The sequence below is a fragment of the Pyrus communis genome, chromosome 3, assembly GCF_041283825.1.
Source record: "Pyrus communis isolate YQ-2024b chromosome 3, ASM4128382v1, whole genome shotgun sequence".
Lineage (NCBI taxonomy): Eukaryota > Viridiplantae > Streptophyta > Magnoliopsida > Rosales > Rosaceae > Pyrus > Pyrus communis.
Window position 1 is genome coordinate 3,096,286 of NC_142567.1, and position 27,956 is coordinate 3,124,241.

General features: G+C 36.5%; 2 protein-coding genes and 1 long non-coding RNA gene across 4 annotated transcripts; 2 read left to right on the plus strand and 1 right to left on the minus strand.

Annotated features, from left to right (window-relative positions):
• Window positions 1–2,129: 2,129 nt before the first annotated feature.
• Window positions 2,130–2,588, plus strand: LOC137714927 (cell wall / vacuolar inhibitor of fructosidase 1-like). Its single transcript, XM_068454088.2, has one exon. The coding sequence runs from the start codon at window positions 2,130–2,132 to the stop codon at window positions 2,586–2,588; it is 459 nt and encodes a 152-aa protein (XP_068310189.2).
• A 10,610-nt stretch (window positions 2,589–13,198) lies between these two features.
• On the plus strand, window positions 13,199–13,657 carry LOC137714842 (cell wall / vacuolar inhibitor of fructosidase 1-like). The gene has a single exon (XM_088690200.1). The coding sequence runs from the start codon at window positions 13,199–13,201 to the stop codon at window positions 13,655–13,657; it is 459 nt and encodes a 152-aa protein (XP_088546326.1).
• A 5,042-nt stretch (window positions 13,658–18,699) lies between these two features.
• On the minus strand, window positions 18,700–27,850 carry LOC148697749 (uncharacterized). Of its 2 annotated transcripts, XR_015960470.1 has the most exons (7): window positions 27,187–27,850; window positions 26,955–27,043; window positions 25,611–25,886; window positions 24,531–24,634; window positions 24,214–24,391; window positions 22,664–24,106; window positions 18,700–18,973 (listed from the first exon to the last, which is right to left on the minus strand). It is a non-coding gene; the product is annotated as an uncharacterized LOC148697749 (long non-coding RNA). The 2 variants fall into 2 exon arrangements; XR_015960469.1 differs by lacking the exon at window positions 18,700–18,973 and having other exon boundaries at window positions 22,557–24,106; window positions 27,187–27,849.
• Between the last annotated feature and the right edge of the window lie 106 nt (window positions 27,851–27,956).

Consider the following 27,956-nt stretch of genomic DNA (forward strand, 5'->3'; position numbering starts at 1 on the left):
GTTCTCCCAAAGCAGTAAGTTCCTAACACGTTAGATACCTTGAAGAATCATGAACAGCAAATTCACTTGGCGTTTGGATAGATCTTCCACACATAGTGACAGCTAATCACACATTGAAACTTAGCCCGCAAGCCTTGATCCCACACTCAATGAAGAGGAAGCGTATATCGCACAAGCGAATGGACAATCTTTGAACACATGTAGCGCCGACATTGAAAAGGAACTACAAAATAGACATATATTGTCCATAACCATTCCCTTGGTTTCCAGATTAGCACGAGTAGGCAAAATATCATGGCAAGCCCTCCATCTTTACTCTACCTGGAATAGTCAATCTCCATATTGCTTTCTACACCGAAGCTCCCCTCAAGTTTGATTGTGATGATGAAGCCATAAAGCGACGATTAAACGCAACTTTATAAGCACTATTTACAGAGAACAAGCCTTTCGCATCATAATGCCATATTAATTTATCAGACGAGAGTCTACAGCTTAACAGAGTAGCAAGAATCATTACAGCCTCATTAAGAAGAAATAATTCATTAACCAAGTTGATGTTCCACGACGCCGTTTTCGGAACAATCAAATTAGCCACATACTCCACCCCAACAGTTGGAGAAGGAGGCATGAGAGGTCGGAAAAGATGAGGACGATCAAGCCACCGATCCTACCATATCCTAATCGAGCTAACATTCCCTACCCGCCAGCGGGACCCATTTTCCAGAATTGATCGTGCTTCCAAGATGCCCCTCCAACACACTGACGGGGAAGATCTAAGTGATGCTTTCCAGAAAGTATTATAAGTATTTGGCCTTTAATAGCCGAGACGCCAAGGAATTAGGATTCTGAACCAACCGCCACCCTTGCTTGGCAAGAAGCGCAAGATTGAAGTCATACAACGTCACAATTTTTTTTTATTACAAGCGAAAATGTCTAATCTAAACTTTATTAAAAAAAAAAAAGAATTGGAACTCGAATGTAATAAATTGAAAAATAATGCCCTAATTACGAGTGGAATTTGCCACTTGCTTCCATATTGTTAGAATTTAAAAAAAAAAAAAATTGAACTCGAATGTAATAAATTGAAAAATAATGCCCTAATTACGAGTGGAATTTACCACTTGCTTCCATATTGCAATTCTAACTAAGAAAAATACGGCAAAACCTCTAAAAGTGAGCCACACGTGCAAAAAGTTGAAAAAATTTGAATATCATTTAAAATCATATTATTTCTTTCTAAGAACTTGTCCAATCTCCATGCTTTCGACACTCCACAAGAGTAAAAGAACTTGGGGCTTGTTGTGTAAGCTAGATAAGATTGGCCTAGAGATAGGGTTGATAGGGATTGGTTATGCTTTGAATCCCAATCCATTGTTTGGGAAACACTTGTATATTAATCCAGCTCTTGTATATTAATCCGGTCCGAAAATAAAAAAGGAAAATATTTTATTTATTTAGGGTTTTTGTTTTATGTTATTTTATTAAAATTTAGGTTTCTCTGCTTCAACTTTTAAGGAATTATGTTGACATATCTGATTGGGTTTTGATGTGATAAGATTTCTATCGTAGTTTAGCCTTACTGTATTGCTATTTATACCCCACATTCTATAACGCAACCACAAAATACCGAAATCACCTATCCTAGCTAGCTCATCAAATTGGCCCTTGTGAACAAAATTCCGATTGATTTACTCTCTATATAAAGTGATTGTGACACCACCAATTAATATTGATTAAGATCTCATACTGGGCTTTTGTAGATTAATCCGGTCCGAAAATAAAAAGGGAAAATATTTTATTTCTTTAGGGATTTTGTTTTATGTCATTTTATTAAAATTTAGGTTTCTTTGTTTTAACTTTTAAGGAATTATGTTGACATAACTCTGATTGGGCTTTAATATGATAAGATTTCTATCGTAGTTTAGCCTTCCTGTATTGCTATATATACCCCTCATATTCTATAAGCCAACCACAAAAAACCGAAGTCCTAAAGTTTACCCTATTTTTCTGTGCGCACCAGAAAAGAAAAGATGAAGATTAATTCGAACTCTCCTTCAACAAAAGCACTGATATTTCTCGTTCAAATTGTTTGTCTAGTTGTCTTTCTTCCAACTAGCCACTGCAACAGGATGACGGTCTTCTTTCCAATGGATGCCAATCTGATCGCACAAACATGCAACCAAACACCATATCCCGATCTTTGTATCTCTACACTTCAATCAGACCCTCGAAGCGCCAAAGCAGATGTCAAAGGCTTAGGCATCATAATGGTCGATGCAGTTAAGGCTACGGCACACGAAGTTAATCTCCGACTCGAGGAGCTGGTGAATAGAGAGCCGGGAAATATACCCGCACAAGACTGCAGATTTAACTACTCCGATATTTTCCAACTTGATATTCCTCAAACCGTTGAAGCTTTCCCTAAAGGTGACTATAAGTCAGCAGAGCTAGGCATGACTAATGTCGTTGCAAACGCAGATTCATGCGAAAGACGTTTTTCCGGCGGCAGTCCCTTCAAAGACGGAAGCCAAGCTCTCCATGATGTTGCTTATGTAGCTGCAGCAATTGCCAAAGTATTGCGCTCTTGATGTATTCTTCTCTTGTCATAAGAGAATAATAAATTTGATATAATAATCAAGGATTGCATTTGATATAATATTTGATGGCGTCAATATTTGATCTATGTGGTCATTTCAATAATTGAAAATTTTAAAATCCCTTTACAATTTGGAATATAATGCCGTATAGGATAAAAAAGATATCAATAAATTTAGGTTGATCGCAAAATCACGCCCCAAGTCCCAGATACACCTGTTGCGTATTATTTGGGTAGACATTTAGTTTGTTTATTTTCTTTGGTAAACGGCATTTAATTTGTTTGAGTAATTTTTTTGGAAGCCTTACATATGGAGACAAAAATATATAAATATTTCAACTCTCTTAGTTTTTTTAACATTTCTAGGAGAGACAAAAACAATAACCTAAAATATGGAAACAATTTTTTAAAATATCAGTCATACCCTAAACAATTATGTATATTATTGCAGCCCAGCGCATACAACTTTAAAGAATTTAGTGTGTGTCATCAGCTCAAATCCTAATCGACCATTTTGTAGGATCACTTTCAAAATTATATATACAATCAGTTTGTATCCTTTATTTCTAGAATCCGTCCAACCTGCCATCGATCATTTTTACAGAATTAGTTTCAAATACACGCAGAATCAGTTTTGTATACTTTTTAGTCAAATCAATTTTTTATATTTTTAACAAAACTACATACATTTTGATGAAAAATAATTTCTGATTATACACCCCTTGGCGATTATTCAAGGGATAACACAAATCAGAATCTTGCTAATTGCCCCCAAAATCGATATCAGTCAATAAATTATGATTTATTCATTTGGAGAAACCTCTTAATTTCGTTGTTCTTTGTTGGTTCCATTTAAAGCGGAGGCTTATACCCTTGTACGTAGCTATTGATTTTTAAAACGGTAATGCTAAAGAGACTAAATTTGGAAACTAAATGATGTGTCACTAATATGAATGAGCACGTTTATCAACGGTTAAGTAATAAATCAATCATCAACTTCCATGTCTTTAAGTTTTCAAAATTTAATTTACAAATTTAGTCTCTCTAGCATTACCCTTTTTAATAGTACAAATCTTCCCTTCCTTTTAGCTTCGTGGTAGGATTTTTAGTACCTACAAAAAGAAGGTTAAAATCACACAAAATACTTGCAAGAGTACAATGATGTTGTAGTATAGATGCTTATGCAAGGTCGTTCTTCACAAGGACTATTTAAATAATTTATGTAAAAACAATTCCTAATTAAGTACTGAAAATTAAAAATTGAGAAAGGAGATTTTGAATTTGGGTAATATTAAAAACGAATTTTAATTAAAAACAAATAGTAAATTCGCCCAAAATTAATACAATAAAAGAAAAGAGTTTTAAATACCAATTTATAAAAGCACTAGGGTTCCGCCATCACCTAGCAATCCTATGTATTTTTACCAATTACTTATGATCTACACATGCCACTTTGAAGGTTAAGTTTTCATAATATATATTCTATTTGGAACCTCCAAAATAGAACGTATATCTAACATATAATTTGTCCGGACGTTCAGATCAAATGAACATGAGAGACTCATTATGTTTTGTGAAATTACAATTATCAACCATAAGAAGCCAGCGTCAATTCCAGGGAACCTTCCGACCAAAATTGTATCAAATTACATTTTTAAATATCCTAATGGTGATCCAGTATTAAGACAATTATATAGTTTAAGCATGATGATCAATAATTCAAAGCATGCATGCAATCAATCATAAGCAATCAAATAAAAATTACATATTCATGCTAAGGCTCAAGGCTTTACCCTAACAAAACGGATTACTTACGCACATTCATGATTAAAATCATAAAATATTATTAAGAAGAAAAAAATGAAAACACCTTAAAATAAAAGTTTGAAATTCTTTAAGAACCCTAACCAATTTCCTATCTCCAAAGTCCAATAAAAGAGAAAGTAGAAAAGCTAGGGCCGGCCAAAGCCTTATATCCTCCACATAAGCTATCGCATAATCCCTAAATAAAAGTCTTTTGTTCCAATTAGGAAACTAAATAATAATAAAATAAACTAGAAAATAAAATCCTAATTAAGTTAGGAGAATCTACAAGGGAACTGTCCAGCCACGTTTTAGCTTCAAATATCCTCCAAATCCAGCCCATGATATCTTGTTCTAAAGATTGGAATGTTCTGAACACATCTCTAGAAGGGGCCAAAACCAAAATAGGCTATCTTGGGCTCCAAAACTCGCAATTAAGCCCAAAACATCATTTTTCAGCACAGTGCACTGCTTCAGTTAATGTTGCATTGAATCCCTGAGTTCCAATCCCCAGAAAGATCAGAACGATGAAAGAAAATGCCAACCAGATGGTAAAACCATAAAATCTTTTAAATATAACGTGTACACGATCTGGAAAAGTTGTGCTGCTTAAGAAGAGAATTCAGCTCTTTATGGTCATCGAACAATCGAAAAAAGAAGTATAATAATCAATGAGATAGCTGACAACTTCATGATTCATGTTATCAACATTGGTGAGAGTCTTGATAATGTCAAACACTTCCGCTGACTAACCGAAACCATTTATATGGGGAGTGAGATTTGATGTGTACGTGTATATTTGATTACCAATAAGACTTTTCTACGAAACCTAACCATTATGTGTATCAGGCTTCCAATAATTGACCAAGAATACATGAAAAATCCATCAAATTTTGAAAACCATGCAGATACGATATTTAAAGAAAAATTCCATAGAGGTACATGAACATTACTTCTTAACTGCGACATTCCCATAACATACAAGTACGAGCAATCAATTATTTGCTTGCAAATAACTTTGAATTGCGTCCCTGTTTAGAAGTGGTGGTGGCGGCACCTGTCTGGTCCGTGATTGCGCCTCTACAACAGTATCGTTTAGTTCACTTAAAAATAGTAATATGAATGTCAAGTTTCAGTACATATTCCATCCACTACCTTTTGCAATACAAGCATGCCATTTAGGATTCTTGGAAGGGTCAAGGTATCGAAAACTACAATATGTTTCCAACTTCCAATCCAAAAAACATATCCAAATCAATTATATGATCCTTGAAAATGAATGGTGCAAATCAATATCGTCATTCCGTTAAAATTTTGTTAGTGTGCTGGCATGGCACATTGTGAACCCCACACTCTAATATATAACGCCATGTGGATTACAAAAAGTTTATTTTTAATTAAAAAAAGAAAAGAAATGTGTTTAAAAATAAATAAATAAACAACAAAACAAAAAATAAACTAATCATCGTCATCGTCTTCGTCTTCGCACTCTACAACCAAACAGATTGATGAATTCCCCAAACCCATATTCTGTCTCCTTGACTTCAGCCGGCAGTTTTTGGTCCCAATCAGTGATTTGCTGCTTTGCTTCATCACCTCCATAACCTTTTCAAAAACTAGATTGGCCGACCGCGGAGGGGATACGGCACAAACAATCAAATCAGGCAATAAAATTAGCGAAGTCGAGAGAAGAAGAAAAGAAGCAAAGCAGCGGCTCCGCCGCCCAAGAAGCCGGAGCTACGCAATTGCTGCGGCAAGGGATGCTTCCGGTGTGTGTGGAATGTGTATTCTGATAAGGAGGAAGTGCAGGAAATCAACATAAAGTAAAGGGACAATTGCAGGAAATTAACATAGAGGGAAAGGGGGATTGCATGAAATTAAAGAGTAAGGGAAAGAGGCAACTACGTTCATTCATTCATTCACAGGGCTGCTGCTTACACGCCATATTCAACAAAGTAATGTTCGCGATTACTTAACGTGTGTCTGAATTTTACTTTACAAACTTGTTAACGAACGATAAAATGGCGAGTTAGTATCAAACAGCAGATTTTGACACAAGGAACTATTTAATTGGTATTGTATGATTTAAATTTCAGATTTTTTCCTGTGTGCTTCTTGGTTGGTATTGGTCCTATTGGATGAAACTTTCATTCTTTCTAGAATCAGGAGTTTTTTCCTATATTTTCTTACACATGGATGCAGTGCAATTTTCACTTGACAGAAGATGTATTGACTATTGAGTAATGAACTTGGCTTGGAGACGGTTAGGAATGTCGGTACTACAAGATAGAGAATACACAAAGTAAAGTAAAAAATGGACATAAAAAATTTACGTGGTTCAGCAATTTATGCCTACGTCCACAAAACAATAATCAATCTTCATTATATGAAAAAGATGAGTACAACAAGAGTAGTCTTACCAAGTCAAAGACAAGGCTTGGTGGATACAAGAAAGTATAACACACAATTTCTATCACTTTAAACTTCACTCATAATTTGTAGTGGAGCACTCTCACTCTCACTTTTGGAGTGGAACTCTAGCTTTGGACTTGATCCTTTGCTACTCACACTTAGTTCTCGGTTGGTTACACCACTACAACATCACATCCATATTTATAGGTGAGGGCTTGACATTCTACTGGTTTCTAGTTCCTTCTACAAACTAGAACTAGTTTCTAGTTTCTAGTATATTCTACAAACCTCTAGCTTAGATAATTCTAGACTAGTCACATAATTGTAGCTTCTAGATCTTTCCATTTGCAACCAAGGAAGCTAGTACTTTCTAGCTTCTTCCACTGACTTAATAACTTGCTAGAATTGTCTAGCATGCACCAGCCACCTCACTTGCTTACTAAAATAATCTAGATCATTCATCATGGGCTGAACCATATACCAACAGGGACAACTAAGTCAATGTCTAAAATTATGTCGAGAATAATTCTCCATGCATCACCGCTTTGCTTGGCAACAGAATTCTCCAGAACAACATCCAAGGTCCATTCACCCTTTTGATCTTTATTTGGGCTTCTCATCCAAGTTACTGTATCTGAAGAAATCCAAAATTATATTTGCTAAGGAAATCCAATGATCACCTGTCCATGACATTAAGACTTTACTAGTAGAAAAGTTAGAAGAGTTATAAAAATAGTTTCCAGAATTGCTTATGAAATTTCTCGACTAATTCCTCCTGACTTTGGATGGAGTTGGGCAGGATGTTGATGTACTATGCGAACGCTGAGCCAGTTAACAAGAAATTAAACAGTCTTAGTTTATGAAAATCACTGTTAACATCTCCACATTGAGCAGTGAATCGAGCCAAGTGTTCTAATGAGGACAAGGATGATTCTCCAGCGAAAAGGCTAAAGTCTGGAATCTTGAATCCCTTAGGATATTCAAACCTTTCTACAAAGGCTGGATATGGGTGAATGAATTTTGAGAACTTTAGCCCATTTTTCAAGGCCGAATCAATCATTCTCTAGACCTCGACCATGTTAACAGGCGCCGCTTCTGCTCCTCAATCAATTCTGACCAAGCTACTGCTTGGTTCGCCAATCTTTTCTAAGTCAATCTTTTTGAGCCGAGTAGATCATGTCTCGGCCTGTATCGTTGGCAAAGGATTATTCTTTAGAAGAAGAAGCTGCCTAGTTCGATCGGCTTGTCCGATATCATGGACTTTATTAACCAAAACTTCGAGCAATCTGTTGTGTACAATGCTATTATCATGCATCTCTTCAAGTATGTTTTTTACCTCTTGGCTGAACATTTGCTCAAACTGCCAAGATTGTTCTTCTAATTGTTGTCGGGGAAAAGATCTAGATGGTGGATCAGTAGCCTCATCATCGTCGCCGTCACAATCCTCCACTAGTCATTTGATAAAAACCCATTTTGTCGTTTTGGTAGGGATTTTTGCATCATGAGTCTGACTGCCAAGATTAACTCTATTTTCTTGGCATGTTGTATTTGTGGCTTCAGGTGATACAACAGCAGGAAGATTATGTGCCTGTGACAAACGATCTTGTCCTGTGCTCTGGACTGTAGGTAGAAGATTAGTCGTTAACTTACCCATGATTGTTTTCTTTTTTATTGACCGTGTTTCAATGGTCATGAACTTCGTAGCTGTAGCACGGGTCCTACTGGGCGTGCCAAAATGTTAACCCTAAAAACTACCAAGCCTACGTGACATGCAAGCCGAGTAACTAATAAGCTAACTACGTTATTAGATTGTGTGCGAGGTGTGCTAACTCGTTTGCCGAGATTGGCCGGGGAGTAAAATATATTGATGTGGCGTTGGGTGCGCTACTGACTTCTTAAGCTTGCGATTACGACCAAGGAAAGAACATGTCTCGGCCTTCGGATTCTAGAGCTTGAAAACAAGGATGCTAGCTCTGTGAAGTTCAATTTCAAATTTGGCTTTTAATGTGCTGAATGTAGTAACCTGGTAGCACATCATTTCGCCGAGAAGGCTGATGAGATGACCTCTACCAACGAGGACTCGGAAATCCTTGTTGATCGAGACTTGGATAAATAACCAGTGTGTCTCAAAGCAGTGTTGTCTATCCAAACTGAAGGTGCTCATCGGTTGGCTGATTCTACAGCTCCAATGCTGTTTATCCAAACTGAAGATGTCACCGGTTACCTTCACAGTGCTATTTATCCAAACTGAAGATGTGTTGGTGAGAAAAAAAGAGAAGAAGAAAAAATCTCAAGGTTGTTGAGAAGTTTTGTGCAGGGCAATTTGTGTGCTGATTTAAATGGGGCTTGAATGATGCACTCCCCTCTCTATTTTTAGCAACGAATCCCCTCATAGTCGAACTAGAAATTTACTAGGATTTGAACTCTTCAACCCGATCTGATCAGGTTTTGGCCAATTCTAATCTCTATAGGAATTTGAACCAAGCTCCTTAACGAACAATATTCATCCCACAATCCTAAACATCCTTAGACAAGAATCTTTGTTGCATTAGGGTTTGACTACCTCACCCTTATCTAAACCAATTGTCTTCGTAATAGGATTCGGCTAACCTTGACTGGACGACCCATTGACAAGATTCCAAATGAATATTATTGGACCAATAACGACTTTAATCTTGGCCCAAAATATTATTTTGGGCCCAAACAATATGTCATGATTTATTCGTTTTGAGAAACCTCCTAATTTCATTGTTCTTGGTTGGTTTCACTTAAAGTGGAGGCTTGTAGCCTTATACGTGTCAATTGAATTTTAAGAGGGACAAGGATCATCTCCATATCCTTTTTTGTGGGGATCCGGAGATCAATTAACCGTGTCTGTTCATAGTATATCGTGCAATTAGAAATCATTTTAAATTTCAAATTTTAAATTGAATATAAATAGTAACTAACGAAAACTGATCACGATGTACGATGAACATATACGATTGATTGATCACCCAAATCCCCACAAAGAGGATTTGAAGAGGATCTTATTCTCAACAAGCATGTCTTACCTTGTCCTTCCTGTTAGCTAGTCTTTTTGGGGTGTTACGAGGGGACGTTGGCACTTAGTGCGACGTCGATGTTACTCTGTCCCTATGGCCCCCTATTGTTGTTTATTGTGGATTATGTTTTCGTTTGTCTTGGTGTCAGCTTTCTATGTACTCAATTGGCTTTTGATGAATTTCCAATTATTTTTTAAACAATATTTATTCACCAAAAAGGGCTAGAGCTCGATCTTCAAAGTCTCGCTTGAGTCATTTAAGCTCAAAATATGATTTTTCATATCGTAATTTTTTTTTTTTAAGAGAAATGATAGCATTTTATTGAGAAATCATAAATCAAGCAACATCAGAAAGGGCCTCCACAGTCAAGTCCAGAGGCTCCTCATACCAACAAAAGTCAATAGAAGAAGAAACAGTCAACTTAGCCATACCATGTGCTGCAACATTAGCAGTGCGGCGCACATAACAAACCTACAAATTCACAAAGTCCCGCAAAAGAACGTGAATATCATTCACCAGAAGATCCATAAGTGAAGACCCCTGGACTCTGTTACCAATAGCTTGAACCACTTGTAGTGAATCACTCTCTGCAATAATTCAAGCCAAATTTTGATTTGCAGCCTAACGAACACCCTCACGAACAGCAAGCATTTCCATCATAGTAGGGTTCGATGCAGGGGATATTTTACGAACAAAACCTCTAGCATAGCTTCCAACTTCGTCGCAAAATACCGCACTTACACCTTCCATATTGGATACAGTATAAAAAGAACTGTCAACATTAATTTTCACCTACCCAGCTGGGGGGGACTCCATCGCAACGATGCCTAATTGAGGGCGGGAAGTGGAACCGGGTTTGGCTTTCTCAAACTCAACCAGCTGCAACTTAGCAAGGTGATAGACCAAGGAAGGATTACTCACTTTGTTCTCCCAAAGCAGTAAGTTCCTAACACGCTAGATACCTTGAAGAATCATGAACAACAAATTCACTTGGCGTTTGGATAGATCTTCCACACATAGTGACAGCTAATCACACATTGAAACTTAGCCCGCAAGCCTTGATCCCACACTCAATGAAGAGGAAGCGTATACCGCACAAGTGAATGGACAATCTTTGAACACATGTAGCGCTGACACTGAAAGGGAACTACAGAACAGACATATATTGTCCATAACCATTCCCTTGGTTTCTAGATTAGCACGAGTAGGAAAAATATCATGGCAAGTCTTCCATCTTTACTCTACCTGGAATAGTCGATCTCCATATTGCTTTCTACACCGAAGCTCCCCTCAAGTTTGATTGTGATGATGAAGCCTTAAAGCGACGATTAAACGCAACTTTATAAGCACTATTTACAGAGAACAAGCCTTTCGCATCATAATGCCATATTAATTTATCAAACGAGAGTCTACAGCTTAACGGAGTAGCAAGAATCATTGCAGCCTCATTAAGAAGAAATAATTCATTAACCAAGTTGATGTTCCACGACGCCATTTCCGGAACAATCAAATTAGCCACATACTCCACCCCAACAGTTGGAGAAGGAGGCATGAGAGGTCGGAAAAGATGAGGACGATCAAGCCACCGATCCTACCATATCCTAATCGAGCTGCCATTCCCTACCCGCCAGCGGGACCCATTTTCCAGAATTGATCGTGCTTCCAAGATGCCCCTCCAACACACTGACGGGGAAGATCCAAGTGATGCTTGCCAGAAAGTATTATAAGGAAAGTATTTGGCCATTAATAGCCAAGACGCCAAGGAATTAGGATTCTAAACCAACCGCCACCCTTGCTTGGCAAGAAGCGCAAGATTGAAGTCATACAACGTCACAATTTTTTTTATTACAAGTGAAAATGTCTAATCTAAACTTTATTAAAAAAAAAAAAAAGAATTGGAACTCGAATGTAATAAATTGAAAAATAATGCCCTAATTACGAGTGGAATTTGCCACTTGCTTCCATATTGTTAGAATTTAAACAAAAAAAATTGAACTCGAATGTAATAAATTGAAAAATAATGCCCTAATTACGAGTAGAATTTACCACTTGCTTCCATATTGCAATTCTAACTAAGAAAAATACGGCAAAACCTCTAAAAAGTGAGCCACACGTGCAAAAAGTTGAAAAAATTTGAATATCATTTAAAATCATATTATTTCTTTCTAAGAACTTGTCCAATCTCCATCCTTTCGACACTCCACAAGAGTAAAAGAACTTGGGGCTTGTTGTGTAAGCTAGATAAGATTGGCCCTTACAGATAGGGTTGATAGGGATTGGTTATGCTTTGGATCCCAATCCATTGTTTGGGAAACACTTAGTTGGGTGAGGCTGAATTGGACTTAAATCCAGTCCATTGTCAGTAGATGACTGGATTGGACTTAAAAAATTCATTTATGTTTTTCAATTTTCATTTATTCAATGCCACATATAATTAATCCAAACAAATAAAAGAACCACATATTTGATAATAAAATGTCATCCATAAAAGTACGATTTTTGGATTATAACAAATTAAGTTGAAATCAAAAGAGAATCACTTATCCTAGCCAGCTCACCAAACTGGTCATTCGTGTACAAAAATCCAATTGATATCGATGAAGATCTCATACCGGGCTCTTGTATATTAATCCGGTCCGAAAATAAAAAAGGAAAATATTTTCTTTATTTAGGGTTTTTGTTTTATGTTATTTTACTAAAATTTAGGTTTCTCTGCTTCAACTTTTAAGGAATTATGTTGACATATCTGATTGGGTTTTGATGTGATAAGATTTCTATCCTAGTTTAGCCTTACTGTATTGCTATTTATACCCCACATTCTATAACGCAACCACAAAATACCGAAATCACCGATCCTAGCTAGCTCATCAAATTGGCCCTTGTGAACAAAATTCCGATTGATTTACTCTCTATATAAAGTGATTGTGACACCACCAATTAATATTGATTAAGATCTCATACTGGGCTTTTGTAGATTAATCCGGTCCGAAAATTAAAAGGGAAAATATTTTATTTCTTTAAAGATTTTGTTTTATGTCATTTTATTAAAATTTAGGTTTCTTTGTTTTAACTTTTAAGGAATTATGTTGACATAACTCTGATTGGGCTTTGATGTGATAAGATTTCTATCGTAGTTTAGCCTTCCTGTATTGCTATATATACCCCTCATATTCTATAAGCCAACCACAAAATACCGAAGTCCTAAAGTATACCCTATTTTTCTGCGCGCACCAGAAAAGAAAAGATGAAGAATAATTTGAACTATCCTTCAACAAAAGCACTGATATTTCTCATTCAAATTGTTTGTCTAGTTGTCTTTCTTCCAACTGGCCAATGCAACAGGATGACGGTCTTCTTTCCAATGGATGCCAATCTGATCGCACAAACATGCAACCAAACACCATATCCCGATCTTTGTGTCTCTACACTTCAATCAGACCCTCGAAGCGCCAAAGCAGATGTCAAGGGCTTAGGCATCATAATGGTTGATGCAGTTAGGGCTAAGGCACACGAAGCTAATCTCCGGCTCGAGGATCTGATCAATAGAGATGTGGGAAATGTACCCGCACAAGACTGCAGATTTAACTACGACGATATTTTCCAACTTGATATTCCTCAAGCTGTTGAAGCTTTCGGTAAAGATGATTATAAGTCAGCAGAGCTAGGCATGACCAATGTCGTCGCAAACGCAGATTCATGCGAAAAACGTTTTTCCGGCGGTAGTCCTTTCAAAGATGAAAGCCAAGCTCTCCATGATGTTGCTTATGTGGCTGCAGCAATTGCCAAAGTATTGCGCTCTTGATGTATTCTTCTGTTGTCAGGATAGAGTAGTAAATTTGATATAATAATAATCAAGAATAGCATTTCTTGTCAGCGACTTCTCATTTGATGGCGTCAATATTTGATCTATGTGGTCATTTCAATAATTGAAAATTTTAAAATCCCTTTACAATTTGGAATACAATGCCGTATAGGATAAAAGATGTCCATAAATTTTAGGTTGTTCACAAGCTCATGCCACCAAATCCCCAATATAGTGCGTATTATTTTGATAGACATTTAATTTGTTTATTTTCTTTTGCTGCATCTAAATTGTTTAAGTAATTTTTTGGGAGCATTACATATGGAGGCAAAAATATATACAATATTTCAAGGAACCCCTTTGATTTTAAACATTTCGAGGAGAAGCAAACAATAATACCTAAAGTTCAATCTAAAATATGGAAATAATTTTTAAAATACCAGTCATACTCCAAACAAATATGTTTGCTAACATAGCCCAGCCCACACAACTTTAAAAAAATCAACGTGTGTCATCGGCTTAAATCCTCCTTGGTTATTTTTGTAGGTTCATTTTCGAAACTACATGTAGAATCAATTTGTATCCTTTATTTCTATAATTTGTCCAACTCGTCCTTGATTATTTTTGCATAATTAGTTTCAAATACATGTATAATCAATTTTATATACTTTTTAGTCAAATCAATTTCCATAGTTTTAGTAGAACTTTGTAATATGAGAAACGAGTTGAGGTTTGGTGCCATAAATGGACTTGTAGATGTATATATGCTGCTCGAACACAACGATTCACATGAATACTCTCGAATACAAAATTTAAGGGTTTAACTAAAGAAAAGTAAAGAACTTGTAAAAAGATCTTAAATGACATACATAACTTTGAACACAAGTCATGTGCCTCGCACATGACTTATTTTGGATGGAAAACTTAACGGTGTTAGGGTGAGATGACAAATTAATGATTTCAGAAAATTGGTATGACAAATTACTTAAAATTTTAGTTTATATGACAAAGTGAAAAAGGTGCACAAGTTCATATGATATTTCAAAAATTATCCCCACTCTAAAAATTTAATTGTCTATTTTATTTTTTTTTTACATTTAAAAGAAAACATACAGAAAAACAACCAGACTGATAAAATTTTGGTGCAAGTAATAATATCACTCAGTATTAAAAATAGTATAGTCTCTTCAACCCACTACTTTCATACCCATCCCATGAACCATCCCCTTAGTCCTGCTTAGTGTAATATTGTCGCTTGTTTTAAAAATATAGTACTAATTTTTTTTTTTTTTAAATCTCGGTAAATTTATAATTGGTCCGTGATGGCTTCTACATCCACCATCTGTGAGAGAAAACATTTGTGTAGAGATTGTCTTGCCACTGAACTTTGCTGAGTAATATTACAATACACTCAAAACTCACCATGTGATAAGTCTTAAATATAATTTTTCATCATTATTCTATTTTCAAATTTTCAAATTTATCTTTTCTACTAATTAATATACACCATCAAATCTATCTAACAGTTTGTATTTTTTTCCTTCTTCTCATTCCTCTCCTTTTTCTTCCCCCCCCCCCCCCCCCCCTCTCTTCCTTGATATTGCAGTCTTCTTCCCACTGTTTCTTCTTTTCTTCGTAAGAATATTAATCGTAAAGGAAGCACCCAACATACCACACATTGCCCTTAAAAACTCCAAAATTTACAATTAAATGAAATTAAAATTCTAATTCAAGACATTTTAGTTTAAATAATTAAAAAATTAAAAATTTAGAAACAAATATATATATATATATATATATATATCTATATATATAAAGTGAGAGCCCTAGTATATATATATCTATATATATATATATAAATGAATTTATAGTATATATTTTATCCCCATATATGTAAGTGACGTTTATGCCTTCGTTGGCTTGGTGACGTGGACGTATGTATATAGTTTAAATTATTTTCTCGCTGATGTGACTAAATTGTACTCGACGTCACAAGCGTGTTGACGCAAGTTAGGGTCGAATCGGGTTCGTAACGAAAATGTTACGAAGGAATAAGTGAAATTGGGTTGGTTTTATTTCTAGTGGACTCATTTTCTTGAGCCCTAAACATTGTAGCCCAATCAGGGCTTGAGTTTTTTTAAGTGGCCAATCTTGTAAGCCCCACACACACGTGCAACTCTCCCTCATCCTCTACGTCTTTCTCGAAAATTCCTTTCGTCTGTATAACCGAGAACACTTACCTTCAAACTAAACCAAAATTCTACGGATTGAGCGTGATGTTTCTAGATTCCTACTCCTCTCGAGCTCTAGACTCTGGTGATACATTTTGTTTGGTGATTTGACTTCGAAAACCCGAGATGCGATGAGCTAAACTACTTTGACGTGATCGTGGGATTTAGCTAAGGATTTAAGACTCATGGTAGTCCCCATACAACTCCCTAAGCATTGTGGAACAATTTTGGAGTGGCTTGGACGTCGGGACACTCAAGTTTATCGAGTTGTAGATTTAGCCGGAATATTGAAGGATTTTCCGACTAGTTTCCGTCGATTTTAGGACCTCAAAGAGGTATGGTTATGTTCTCCTAGTTGAGAGCTTCAATTCTATATAAAATTTATGAATTTTGGTGTTGAAATGAAGTAGAAACTAAGGTTTTAAGAATTTCCAAAAAACGGCGACATAGACGATGGCCGACGACAGATTCCGATAAAGCCACTGGAAAAGGAAGAGAATATTTTGTCAACTTTGATGGAATATACTGACGACGTCAGGTAACACCATAAGTTTTTAGATGGAATATTCTATTATTTAACGTCATTCATTCATTCATACAGGGAAAGGGGGATTGCAGGAAATTAAAGAGTAAGGGAAAGAGGCAATTATGTTCATTCATTCATCCACAGAGCAGCTGCTTACATGCTTATATTCAACTTAAAAGGAAATCCATCTTGAATTGTGTAGCATCCCTTTGCGACACTGGAGAGATTGAAATTCGTGTGCTCTAGCTTTCGGGCGACTCTTGATGGCCCCGGTGAGGAAGGATGGAGTCGAGTTTTTTCTTTTTCTTCTTTTTACTTAAATTAAATTTTAATCCACATGTCATCAAAATATTAGAGTGGGAGGCTCAGGTGCCACGTCAGCATGCTAAAAGAAGGACGACATTTATTTGCACTACTTATTTTCAGAGACGACATTGATTGATTTTCAAATTCAAGAACAATCTTAATAAACTAGGTCAATTTCAGAGATTATTTGTAATAAAAACCCAAAAAATTTTGATACTCTCAATGTTCCACTACCAATCACTAAGAACCACGTTAAACTATTTTGGTTTTCTATTGGGATTAGGATTCTTTCCCCTACTCTTTTCATCTCCTTCTATCCTCTCCTCTCACATTCTCTATTTTATCTTTCTCTTTCTATAAAAAAATTAATATAAAATGTTAACGTGGCTTAATCATGACCGTTCAAATAGAAGGGAATGAAAAGAGAAAAAAAATAGAAAAGAGAGAATCGTACTCTTTTCCATTGTCAGACATAGCAAAGAGAGTTTTGTGCTTCAAGAATTAAACGCATGACACTCAAGCATGCTTACCTTAGAACAGTTTCGGCCCATTCCTGTGCAGTGTGGGTTGTCACGTGTAAAAATCATGCTTATGTCGCTTCTCCCTTTCTTCGGAGGCCATATTCAATACTCGATCAATTGAATTTGAAACTTCTGTGATGTTCCACGGGTTCAATAGAACTGCTCCATCACCTAAAGACGGGTCCAATATTAATATAAGTCTATTTGTTTTCTTGACATACTTTAAACTATGGTTTTATTATTACGCACATCATGAAAAAATCCTAACATTCTTCTACATGAGTATAATTAAACCATACATAACATATATGTTCAAGCAAACGAATGGACTTATATTAATATTGGACTTGTGATAATTGAATTATGATAAATTACAAAGGAGAGAAACAATAGAACTCAAAACTTTTGAATTAGAGTTGGTTTCAAACTCTAAAAACTGACATGTAACTGCTGCCACGATAGAAGGGGCAGTTATCATTTTAGACAATAAATATAGCTTGGTCCCTCTTCTCAGATTACCATGTTCATATAGCACTAGTCCTATTGAAAGTGAGAACTATTACGAATCTAAGAGAAGAGAAGAACCTTGCTGCTAGTTTTCATGGCGAATCCTGCAAGTAAGCTTATTCTCTTGAACACTTAAATGGAATACTTTTACTAGGTGATGATTTCGTGTTGATGTAGTTTATGGTTTGGTTGATGATGTTGATAAACAATGAATGTTTACATGTGGTATCAGAGCCACTCAATTTCAAATCCTAAACTCGAAATTATCACAAGAATATTGATGAATCTTCCGCTGCAATTTATGTAACAAGAATTTCGTTTTTCCTGCATAAAATTAATATGACTGCATGAACTTGAACTGCGTGCAGTATAGTTCGAATTATGTTTGACTGTTTGATGTTTGAAAGCATAGCACAATGGTTTTCTTTGCTGCAAATTGAATACATGATATCACTCCTGATCTCACATACTTGATTAATTTAGGATTATTTATTCTTGCTTAATTTTTAATATGATAATGCGAAAGTATGGTGAAACAGTACTACTTACGACAATTTCTGATACTGATGAGTTTAATTTAATATCTACACCAAAGTGTTCGATTAAGTCTAATGCTCTTAGAGTTTCATAATGGGTACTCAGAAGGCAGTTTATAAAGTTAACAAGTCAAGAAATTTCCAAAGAAATTTGTTTACTGGGATTATTTATGAACTGATGTATAGTGAGTGATGAAATTAAGTTCTTATGTGATACTTCTTGCCTAAAGGTGTAGCATTACATGAGATCATGTTCTTTATACTTGGCTATGCAATGAAGTGGAAATTCATATCCTTTATGGACAGTTTCTTGCCCAAAGGTGTAACTGGTTTCTTAGTTTAAGTGTGACAAGACAATTAAGACTAGTTCTTGATCCCAGTACTTATGAATTTTCAAATCCAAAATGTCACATGATGCTGAAAAATCCGAGGGATTTCGATTTTGTTGTCCACAATCTTATACAAGATTAGCAAAATGTCATAATGCAAAGTTTATTGAAGATGATAGTGCTTGTGATCTTCAATCCAGAAGTTCCTATACATTTGAGGAGGAAAGTGAACCAACATGCTCCCATTTACCTCCTGACAGTCATACATCAGTTCTGTCATTCCCTGTGCCATCAGTGCAGGCTACAAGAAAGTCTTCAAGAGATAGGAAATTAGCTATATCCGATGATTATATGGTGTACCTACAGGAGATTGATTATGATATTAGTGATGTAGATGATCCACTGACTTCCAAAGAAACAATGAAGGGGAGTCACTCATCTTTTTGGAAAGTTGCTATGGATGATTAATGGGCTTAAATAGACATAAACAATGTGTGGAGTTTGGTCTCAGGAACCACAAATATTAAAGCTATTGGTGTAATTGGGTATTTAAAACAAAAGGGACTCACATGGAAGGTGGAGAGATATAAAGCAACGTTAGTGGCCAAGGGCTTTACTCAAAAGGAAGGAGTGGATTACACTTAAAACTTTCTCACCAGTCTCTACTAAAGATTCATTTCGTGTGATCATGCTTTAAGTGCACAGTTTAACTTGAAACTTCATCAAATGGAAGTTAAAACAACATTCTTGAATGGTGGATTGGATGAAGACATTTACATGAAACAACCACTTGGATTCATTGAAAGGGGAAAGGAAAATTGGGTATGCAAGCTTAACAAGTCAATTTATGAACTGAAACAGGTTTCAAGACAATCGTACAAGAAGTTTGATCAAGTTGTGATTGGTTTTGGATTCATTCAGAATAAGATGGACAACTACATTTACAAAAATGGTAAAGTCTCATTTCATTTTCATGGTACTTTATGTGGATGATATATTACTTGCTAGCACAAATGTTCAATTGCTTACAGAAACCGAAAGTCATGTTATCAAGTGCTTTTGACATGAAAGACTTGGGAGTGGCTCACTATGTATTGGGGACTGAGATTCGAAGAAATAGCCAGCAAAGAGTTCTAGGTCTAGCACAAAATAATTATATCAGTAGAGTGTTAAAGTAGTCTAACATGGAGAATTGTAGTGTTGGAGATGTTTCAATTAGAAAAGGAGATAAAATCTCTACCAAACAATGTCCCATAACTGAATTTGAAGTGCAACAAATAATATACAACCTTATGCTTCCTTGGTTGACAGTGTAATGTATACTCAGGCATGCACTAGGTCTGACTTAGAATTTTCACTGAGTGTTTTGGGAAGGTTTCAATCGAATCCAGGGTTATTTCATTGAAATGTTGGAAACAAAGTACTCAAGTATTCGAAGAAGACACAATCACATGTACTATGCTATTTAAAGAAGACACAATCTCATGTACTGTGCTACCACTACGTTGGTAATCTAGGGTTCACATGTTACACTGATGCTGATCTTATATAGATGATGTATTGATGATAGAATGTCAACTAGTGGTTATATTTTTATGCCAAATGGAGTGCACTTTCATGGATAAGCAAGAAGTAACAAACAAGGGCACTGTCAACTATGGAGTATGAGTATATTAGGGCCTCGTTTGGCAGCTCGGACTGTACTGACTATTTCTGTCGGATAGGATAAATAGCCACCGAATAGTACTGACTAAATTAGTCAGGTGTTTGGTGCAGTATTGGACTAGGGACCATATTATTTATATTGTGTTTGGTATTATACTAGATAGGAGGAATCAAACTTAAAAAAAAAAAAAAAAAAAATTTAAAAAAGTGAAATCATTTTTTTGTTCCCAGATCTCTCTGCACCCCACAAACATCCCCCCTCTCTCTCCCTTCTTCTTCCCCGACTGCAGAAGAATCCCAAATAATTGTTCCCCAACTCTCTCCGCCACACCCCCCAAACTCCCTCCCTTTCTCTCCCATATTCTTCTTCCCCGACTAAATAATCCAGGCGTTTTGGTTGGTTTTATTAAGCGGGTGTATACCGTGTTATCCTATCCAACCGGTTAAATTAATCTGGCGCTTATTTAGTACGACTGAACGCCAAACACCCGAGTCCGTATAACTAATCTTATCCGATCCTTTATCCGATCTGCCAAACAGGGCCTAAAACAATAAGAGGCATTGAAGATTAGTGAAGATTTTCTGTGATAGCATATCTGCAGTGTTCTTTGCTAAGAACAATAAGAGGTCGAAGCATCGATGTTGATGGACATTAAGTATTTAAAGGTGCAGGATAAAGTGAAGGAAGGTATCATAGACAATGAGCACATCAGCACTCATGATATGATAGCCGATCCTCTTACACGAGTTTTAATAAACATGTTACAAGAATGGGTTTACAGGATTCATTTGATTAAGTTTGAATGTGAGAGTGAGGCAATCATGATCAATGTCTTACTGTTATTTTGATGTATTATGAATGTACTGAATTGATCTAATAATCATTCATTATGAAAGGTACAACATCGAAATATGTAAATTATGTATGTTAATCTTTGCAAAATTAACATGTTAAGATACTTATATGTTAAAGTATCTTGGGACCAAAGAAATGTGGGAGTACTAACAGTATACTATAATGATCCCTCAAGGACAATATTTATATTTTTGATATGATCAGTTAGTGATTCTAGAGGACTGATGCAATTATTGATGTCAAGATCTCTAAAGTTCAACTGATGTATCAACTTGATAAGCTGTCAAGAGTCATTTTGATATTATAACTCATGAATTTCGAATCAAATTTCTGTCAAAAATTGCAGGTTTCAATATGCTCAACTTGATGAACATTGAGAAACTTAACGGCAATAACTTTAAGACTTGGAAGACATGTAAGCCATTCCAGAAATCGAATCAACCAAATCCTAAACTACGTTTATCAATAATGACAGTGCATGAAGAACATGAACCTTAATAACTTACAGAAAAGGTTCGCATTCCACTTGAGCGGCAGAACATAGTTATATCACCGCTTGAGCGGCATAGCACGGTTATAGAATCCACCGCTGAATTTGCAGCCATGTTCTGCAGTGGATGAATTGGTTCTTAGGGAAATGGTTAGTCTTCTCTTCTCTTGTAATCACATTAGGGTTCTCAAGTTTTCAATGAGACAAACCAAACTATATGGAACAAGGGCAGATCACCGAGAAGAGGGACCAAGCATTTCTGTATATGCATTGCAACTGCTTCCTCCCATTAAGTGAGCAGTTGCAATCAGTTATCAAAGGAACTCTAACTGCATCATTTAAATTCAAAATTGTTCCTTGTATTTCCCTCCAAATGGTTGTTATCCGGTTACAACTTTAATTGAGTCCAACTTAAATATAACTCATTATGCTTATATTAGTGCATCCTCTTGATGTTTGATAATACTCACCCAAAAATTTCTTACACTAACAACGCAGAAAACAGAACAAAAAGCACCCATTCTACAATCAGGACAACCTACGACATAGCAGCTTTCTAGTAGAAATTGAAAAGAATGGGCAAAGGCAAACATGATACACAAATGAGACCGAAGCCCACAGAGAGGTGCCAAAACCCAACCCGTCTCTTATAAATAGCCCAAACCTCCCAACTTTGTCTCCAAACTTGGAGCCCCAAGAGATGCAAAGCCAAGTTAGCCAACTATGTTATACGATGACGTTTTGGGAGGGACTTCGGTCTTGGACTCAGGCTCAACCAGCGTTTTGACAGATGAATATGAAACATAATCATCGCACTAGATGGGATTATGATACTTCAAACGTTAAAAGCAGTATTTTCGACTGTGAGGGAGGATTTTGTCAGGAAATTCCCTGGATTTAAATGGATTCTCACTTCAGACAAGAGATCTAAGAGTCAAAAACTCATTCTTCCTTTAGAAAATTGAAAAGTATCATATACTTTGATAATTTGATCAGTCTAGTCATAACTGTTAAGAAAGAATATAAATAGAAACCTAACCTAGATTGATGCATTATTCTTCGGATAGAGTGCATAACAGCTTCAATATTAGAATGAACATCGTCGTGCTCCTCCCTAGTGAACATATCCAATCTTTGTCTTGTTGCAATATAGAGTCCAACCACACTAGAATTCTTATTCGCCATACCAGGTGGTTTAGCAGGACGTTTCTTATTCTTCCACTCCCCGGGACTAGAAACCCAACTTTTTGAGCCTTCAATGACTTTCTTGTCCTGTCCCCATTGGCGGTGTCTTTCACCAGTATTACCATCTCCACTAGATGAATCCACCCAGGCAAGCTTGCAGGTTGACCACCTGTCTCAGGAGGAATTTTCTGACCCCAAGGACACTGGTCGAAAATTTCAAAAGACTTTTTCTGTTGTCCTTTTCATCTATGGCTTTTGTTGTCGGTGGGTGGTCTATTGGCGCAACTTATTCTGCCCCTCTACCACTCCATTCATTTTCACTTGCCTTATCTGTCCCCTAGGTAGATGTGGCATCTTCTCTGGATTGTCCCCGATGCAGAAGTAGTATCTTCTGCTGTCTTATCAATCCCCCAAGTAGAAGCGGTAGGTTTTCTAGCTGGAGTTTTCCCCCAAGATGGTGTATCATTTTCACTTGCCTTATTTGTTCCCCAGGCAGAAGCGGTATTTTCTCTAGTTTTTGGCATCTTCTCTGGCAATACTTGTCCTCCGTGCAGGAGTGCTATCTTCTGCTGCCTTATCTACCCTCGAAGTGGATCCGGTAGTTTCTTTAGCTGAAGTTTTCCCCCAAGATGATGTATAATTTCACTTACCTTACTTGTCCCCCAAGCAGATGTGGCATCTTCTCAGGCAGTGTTAATCCCCCATGCAGGAGTGGTATCTTCTGATGCCTTGCCTATCCCCCATGTAGATGTAGCAGGTTCTGTAGCTAGAGTTTTATACCACGATGATGTGTCATTTTCACTTGCCTCATATGCCTCCCCTCTCGGCCCACCCACAGAAGCAGTATGCTTTAGTTTTTCCCCAGGCAGATGCGGCATCTTCTCTAGCAGTATTTGTTCCCCATGGAGGAGAAGTACATCTTCTGCTGCCTTATCTACCCCCCAAGTAGATGCGGTAGCTTCTCTAGCTGGAGTTCCCCCCAAGATGATGTGGCATCTTCTCTTGTAGTAGTTGTCCCACACACAGAAGAATCCTTTTTCCCAACTTGATTTTCCAGAAAGAGTTTCTGATTTATCCTCAAATTCAATTATACCTTCAAAGACAGGCCTATCTAAACCAGAGTCAGAGTTCTGGCGACAAGCATGATTATGCTATTTCATCTTATTAATTCATCTACCACCATAAGATCATCAACTTCTGCCACCAGTGCTCCCGTAGTTGCTTCTTCTCCATTTGTTGTGCTCACCATATGCAGAAAGTTGAAAACATCGAGCCCACCCTCTTGATTCAATCCTCCCTGAAAAAAAAAATATATTTAAATTAAATGGCACGGAATTCCAGCAGCAAATTAAACTACTCCATACAACCGAGAAAAGCCACAAGTATGTTAAAAATCAAATTTACCTGTCTCGTGTCCCACAGAATATCAAACCTGGATCCACTACCAACAGCAACATGTTTAGCTCATGAACAGGATGCCCACTACCAACAGCAACATGTTTACCTCATGAACAGGATGCAACTATGCTTGACAAAGAATCCATGTCCATGTGGCACTTTTCAGCTGCTCTCTCAAAGCACCCTTCATGGTGTAATGAAACTACAATTAGTTGTGATTGTAGTTGATCTAACCACGAACTAAAGGTACATGCCATTCACAGAATTATTACTCACAAAAAGTGTTGTTTCTGTAAATGCTACTTAAATATTCAATTACTCACAAAAAGTGTTGTTTATATCCGCTAGAATTGAAGCCGACAAAATTTCCAGCACGTCGTGCTATTTGCCAGGAGGATAAGCTGCTCCTTCAGAACACCTTTTGCCACTGCTTAATCAATCCAAAAATGTATTCTTAATACGAAAGTAGGATAAGTATCTCATATCACCCAGAGTTGGTATAATATGATCCACTTTTTCTTGAAAATTAAAAACGTTAAATTACATAAGATGCACAATACAGGCCTAAAAAAGAAGGTAGCATGCTGGAGGAACCACAAACACAGCACGCAATTACAGAAAAATTGAAAATTCAAAAGGAGGATCATACTTAATGAAGATCATTCACATGTGAGGCTGATCCATAATTAGGGGTTAAATAATATAATATAGAAAATAAATCATTGTATAATAAAGTATACATACAAATATACACTCACAGAAGCTACTGGACAGTAAAGGTGATAATTTCCTAGCAATGCAGCTGCAAAATATGATCCACCAAACACAATATTATTGCATTACTTAACGTGTGTCTGAATTTTACTTTACGAACTTGTTAACGAATGATAAAAAGGGCGAGTTAGTATCAAACAGCAGATTTTGACACAAGGAACTATTTAATTAGTATTGTATGAGTTAAATTTCAAATTTTTTTCCTGTGTACTTCTTGATTGGTATTGGTCCTATTGGACGAATCTTTCATTCTTTCTAGAATCAGGAGTTTTTTCCTATATTATCTTAGACATGGATGCAGTGCAATTTTCACTTGACAGAAGATGTATTGACGATTGAGTAATGAACTTGGTTTGGAGACAACTAAGTCAATGTCTAAAATTATGAGTTTCAAGCTGTACCAAAACATAAAATGACTAACAAAGTTTTGAGTTGGTGTCAATACATACAGCTTGGAATAAATTATTCAGGTTATCTTGCATAATGCTAAATGACACCGATAAACAAGATACACAGCATGACTACAACCCATAATATAAACAATTAACCACAAAAGCTAGCATGGCTTCTAAATCCTGATACAGATGATTCGCACTACAAAGAAGGAAAACTGTGAACCTCCGATTTACCTGAACTGCTTGACCAAAAGCACAAGACACTCCCAATAGTTCTTGAATCTGTTTGTTGGCATACGGGATGGAACACCTGGTGCCAATTAGGTGAAGCACAGGGAGGCAAGAATCGAGAATAATTCTCCATGCATCACTGCTTTGCTTGACAACAGATTTCTCCAGAACAACATCCAAAGCCCATTCACCCTTTTGAGCTTTATTTGGGTTTCTAATCCAAGTTGTTGTACCCGGATAAATCCAAGATTATATTTGCTAAGGAAATCCGATGGTCACCTGTCCATTTTAGAGACATTAAAACTTTACTAGTAGAAGGGTTAGAAGAGTTATAAAAATAGTTTCCAGCAGTTAACAACATGTCCGCCATCTAGTAAAAACTGCTCCAAGCACCAGCATCAAAACTCCAAAGATCGGCTGACTGCACCCAGTCTGATCAATGTATCATGAAAGGACTCTCTCAATTCAGGCGCAATGCTTACAGCCAAAACGTCCAAAGCTTCAGTTTATCCGTCAAGGCCACTGCACTAATCCTAACCATTCCTCCAATTTTCTAGCAATAGTATCCAACCAAAAGCTTTACTTGCCTCCTCAAAGTACAATGTTTTCAACTAATAAATTAATTACCATAAAAGAGACGAAAGTGCACAACTCAACCTAGAATCAAATGATGAATATTTCAACTGCATTCTTGCACACCAAACAATTGATAGGCACATATTTGGTCTCTTATGGTGAATGTGATCACCAAGTAATGGCCATCCCGCAGGCAACTAACAATACAAAAATTTGTACATTGGGATGGGATGAAAAAAAAAAGAAGAAAAAAGTAAAGATGGGGTTCATGAGACAAAAGAGCAATAGGATTTTTCTCCAAAAAAAAAAACAAAATGAAGTAAAACTGCAATCAGACAGACAGAAGCGGAACACACAAATTGCACATAATTACTGACATTCCTGTAGACAATGAAAGGTTGTTTAGGAAGTATTACATCCAAATCAAATGTAATAGGTTTTGAAACTTCAAATAGATGAAAAACAACTACTGCTACTGATCATAATGGCTATTAAACTACTACACTCTATCGAATAGTGCTAAGCAGGAGAGATATAATTCCATGACAGATGAACTATTAACCAACTATTGAACCTTGTGCCATGAGTCTAGCATTTCAAATTCAAATTATGCCTGTGAATGTGCTATCATCATACAGAAAGTTAATAAAGACGGACCAATGGCGTCATACATAAGCAGCACATCAACATCCTTCGTATTAAATTCCACTAAGTACCAAATATGGCCTTTCAATATCATGGAATAGTTACTCAGAAAAACCAAGGGCATACCAGGTGACGCATTGGGACAGCGGTCAAAGTTCCAAATCTGCCATTAATTCTCCCAACAATTTCATGAACCTGGCTTGTAAGTTTTTGATCTGCGAAATGCAAGATATGTAGCTTATACCTCATAATCAAGATAAAACAACGAAATGAAATGAATAAATAGATCCTAGCCTATCCTACACACAACTAAGAGTACAAAAACCACTTGACAAAGCATCTTGAGGAGGGGGCATACACTCTGGAACATCTGCTCTTGTTGGCACCATTATCTTTTCAAATGATTCCTCACCATATCAAATCACACGATGCAGTTACCCTCGTTGTCACTGGATTGAAGCCAACGCGGAGCACCATTGAAGAAAGCTTATTTATATCTTACCAGTAATACCAGCTGCAGGTCTAAGACTCTAAAGTGCGCCGGAATAACAACAGCGCCAATATTCTTCCAATAGACGCCGATATTCTTAAAATAGCCGCTGGCTAATGATCAAACCTCAATACCTCTCCCCTGAGTTATAATATAGAATATCGCTTTGTAAAAAAAAAATATGCTAAGTTCAGCAATACATGGTTTATAACAGCAAGACAGTTGAAGTTATTAGCCATCAATAGATAAACATTGAGGAGTTCATATTGAAAGAATAATCTAAAATATATTGATTGAGAATTTGAGATGAAGGTTTTGTGCATAACCATAAATATATAGATTAGTGATTGAGCAATCCACATTTTGTTAATTTAACGAAATCTTACAAAGAAAAGAGTTGCCTGCGCGAAAATCAAAGATACACCTTTCCATGACAAAAGAGGTCCCTCTAATTTATGTAAAGATGTGGGAATCTAGTTGACATCCTAAACTTTACAACTAAGCTTGACAAGGAACTAAAGGCCTTAACAAGTCTAATGTGATGTATTGACGTGGAGATATAGATAAGGTTTGTTGGATAGTGGCCAAATTAGGCTAGGAAACAAAACAATATTGATGAGGGAACATCATGATGAGGA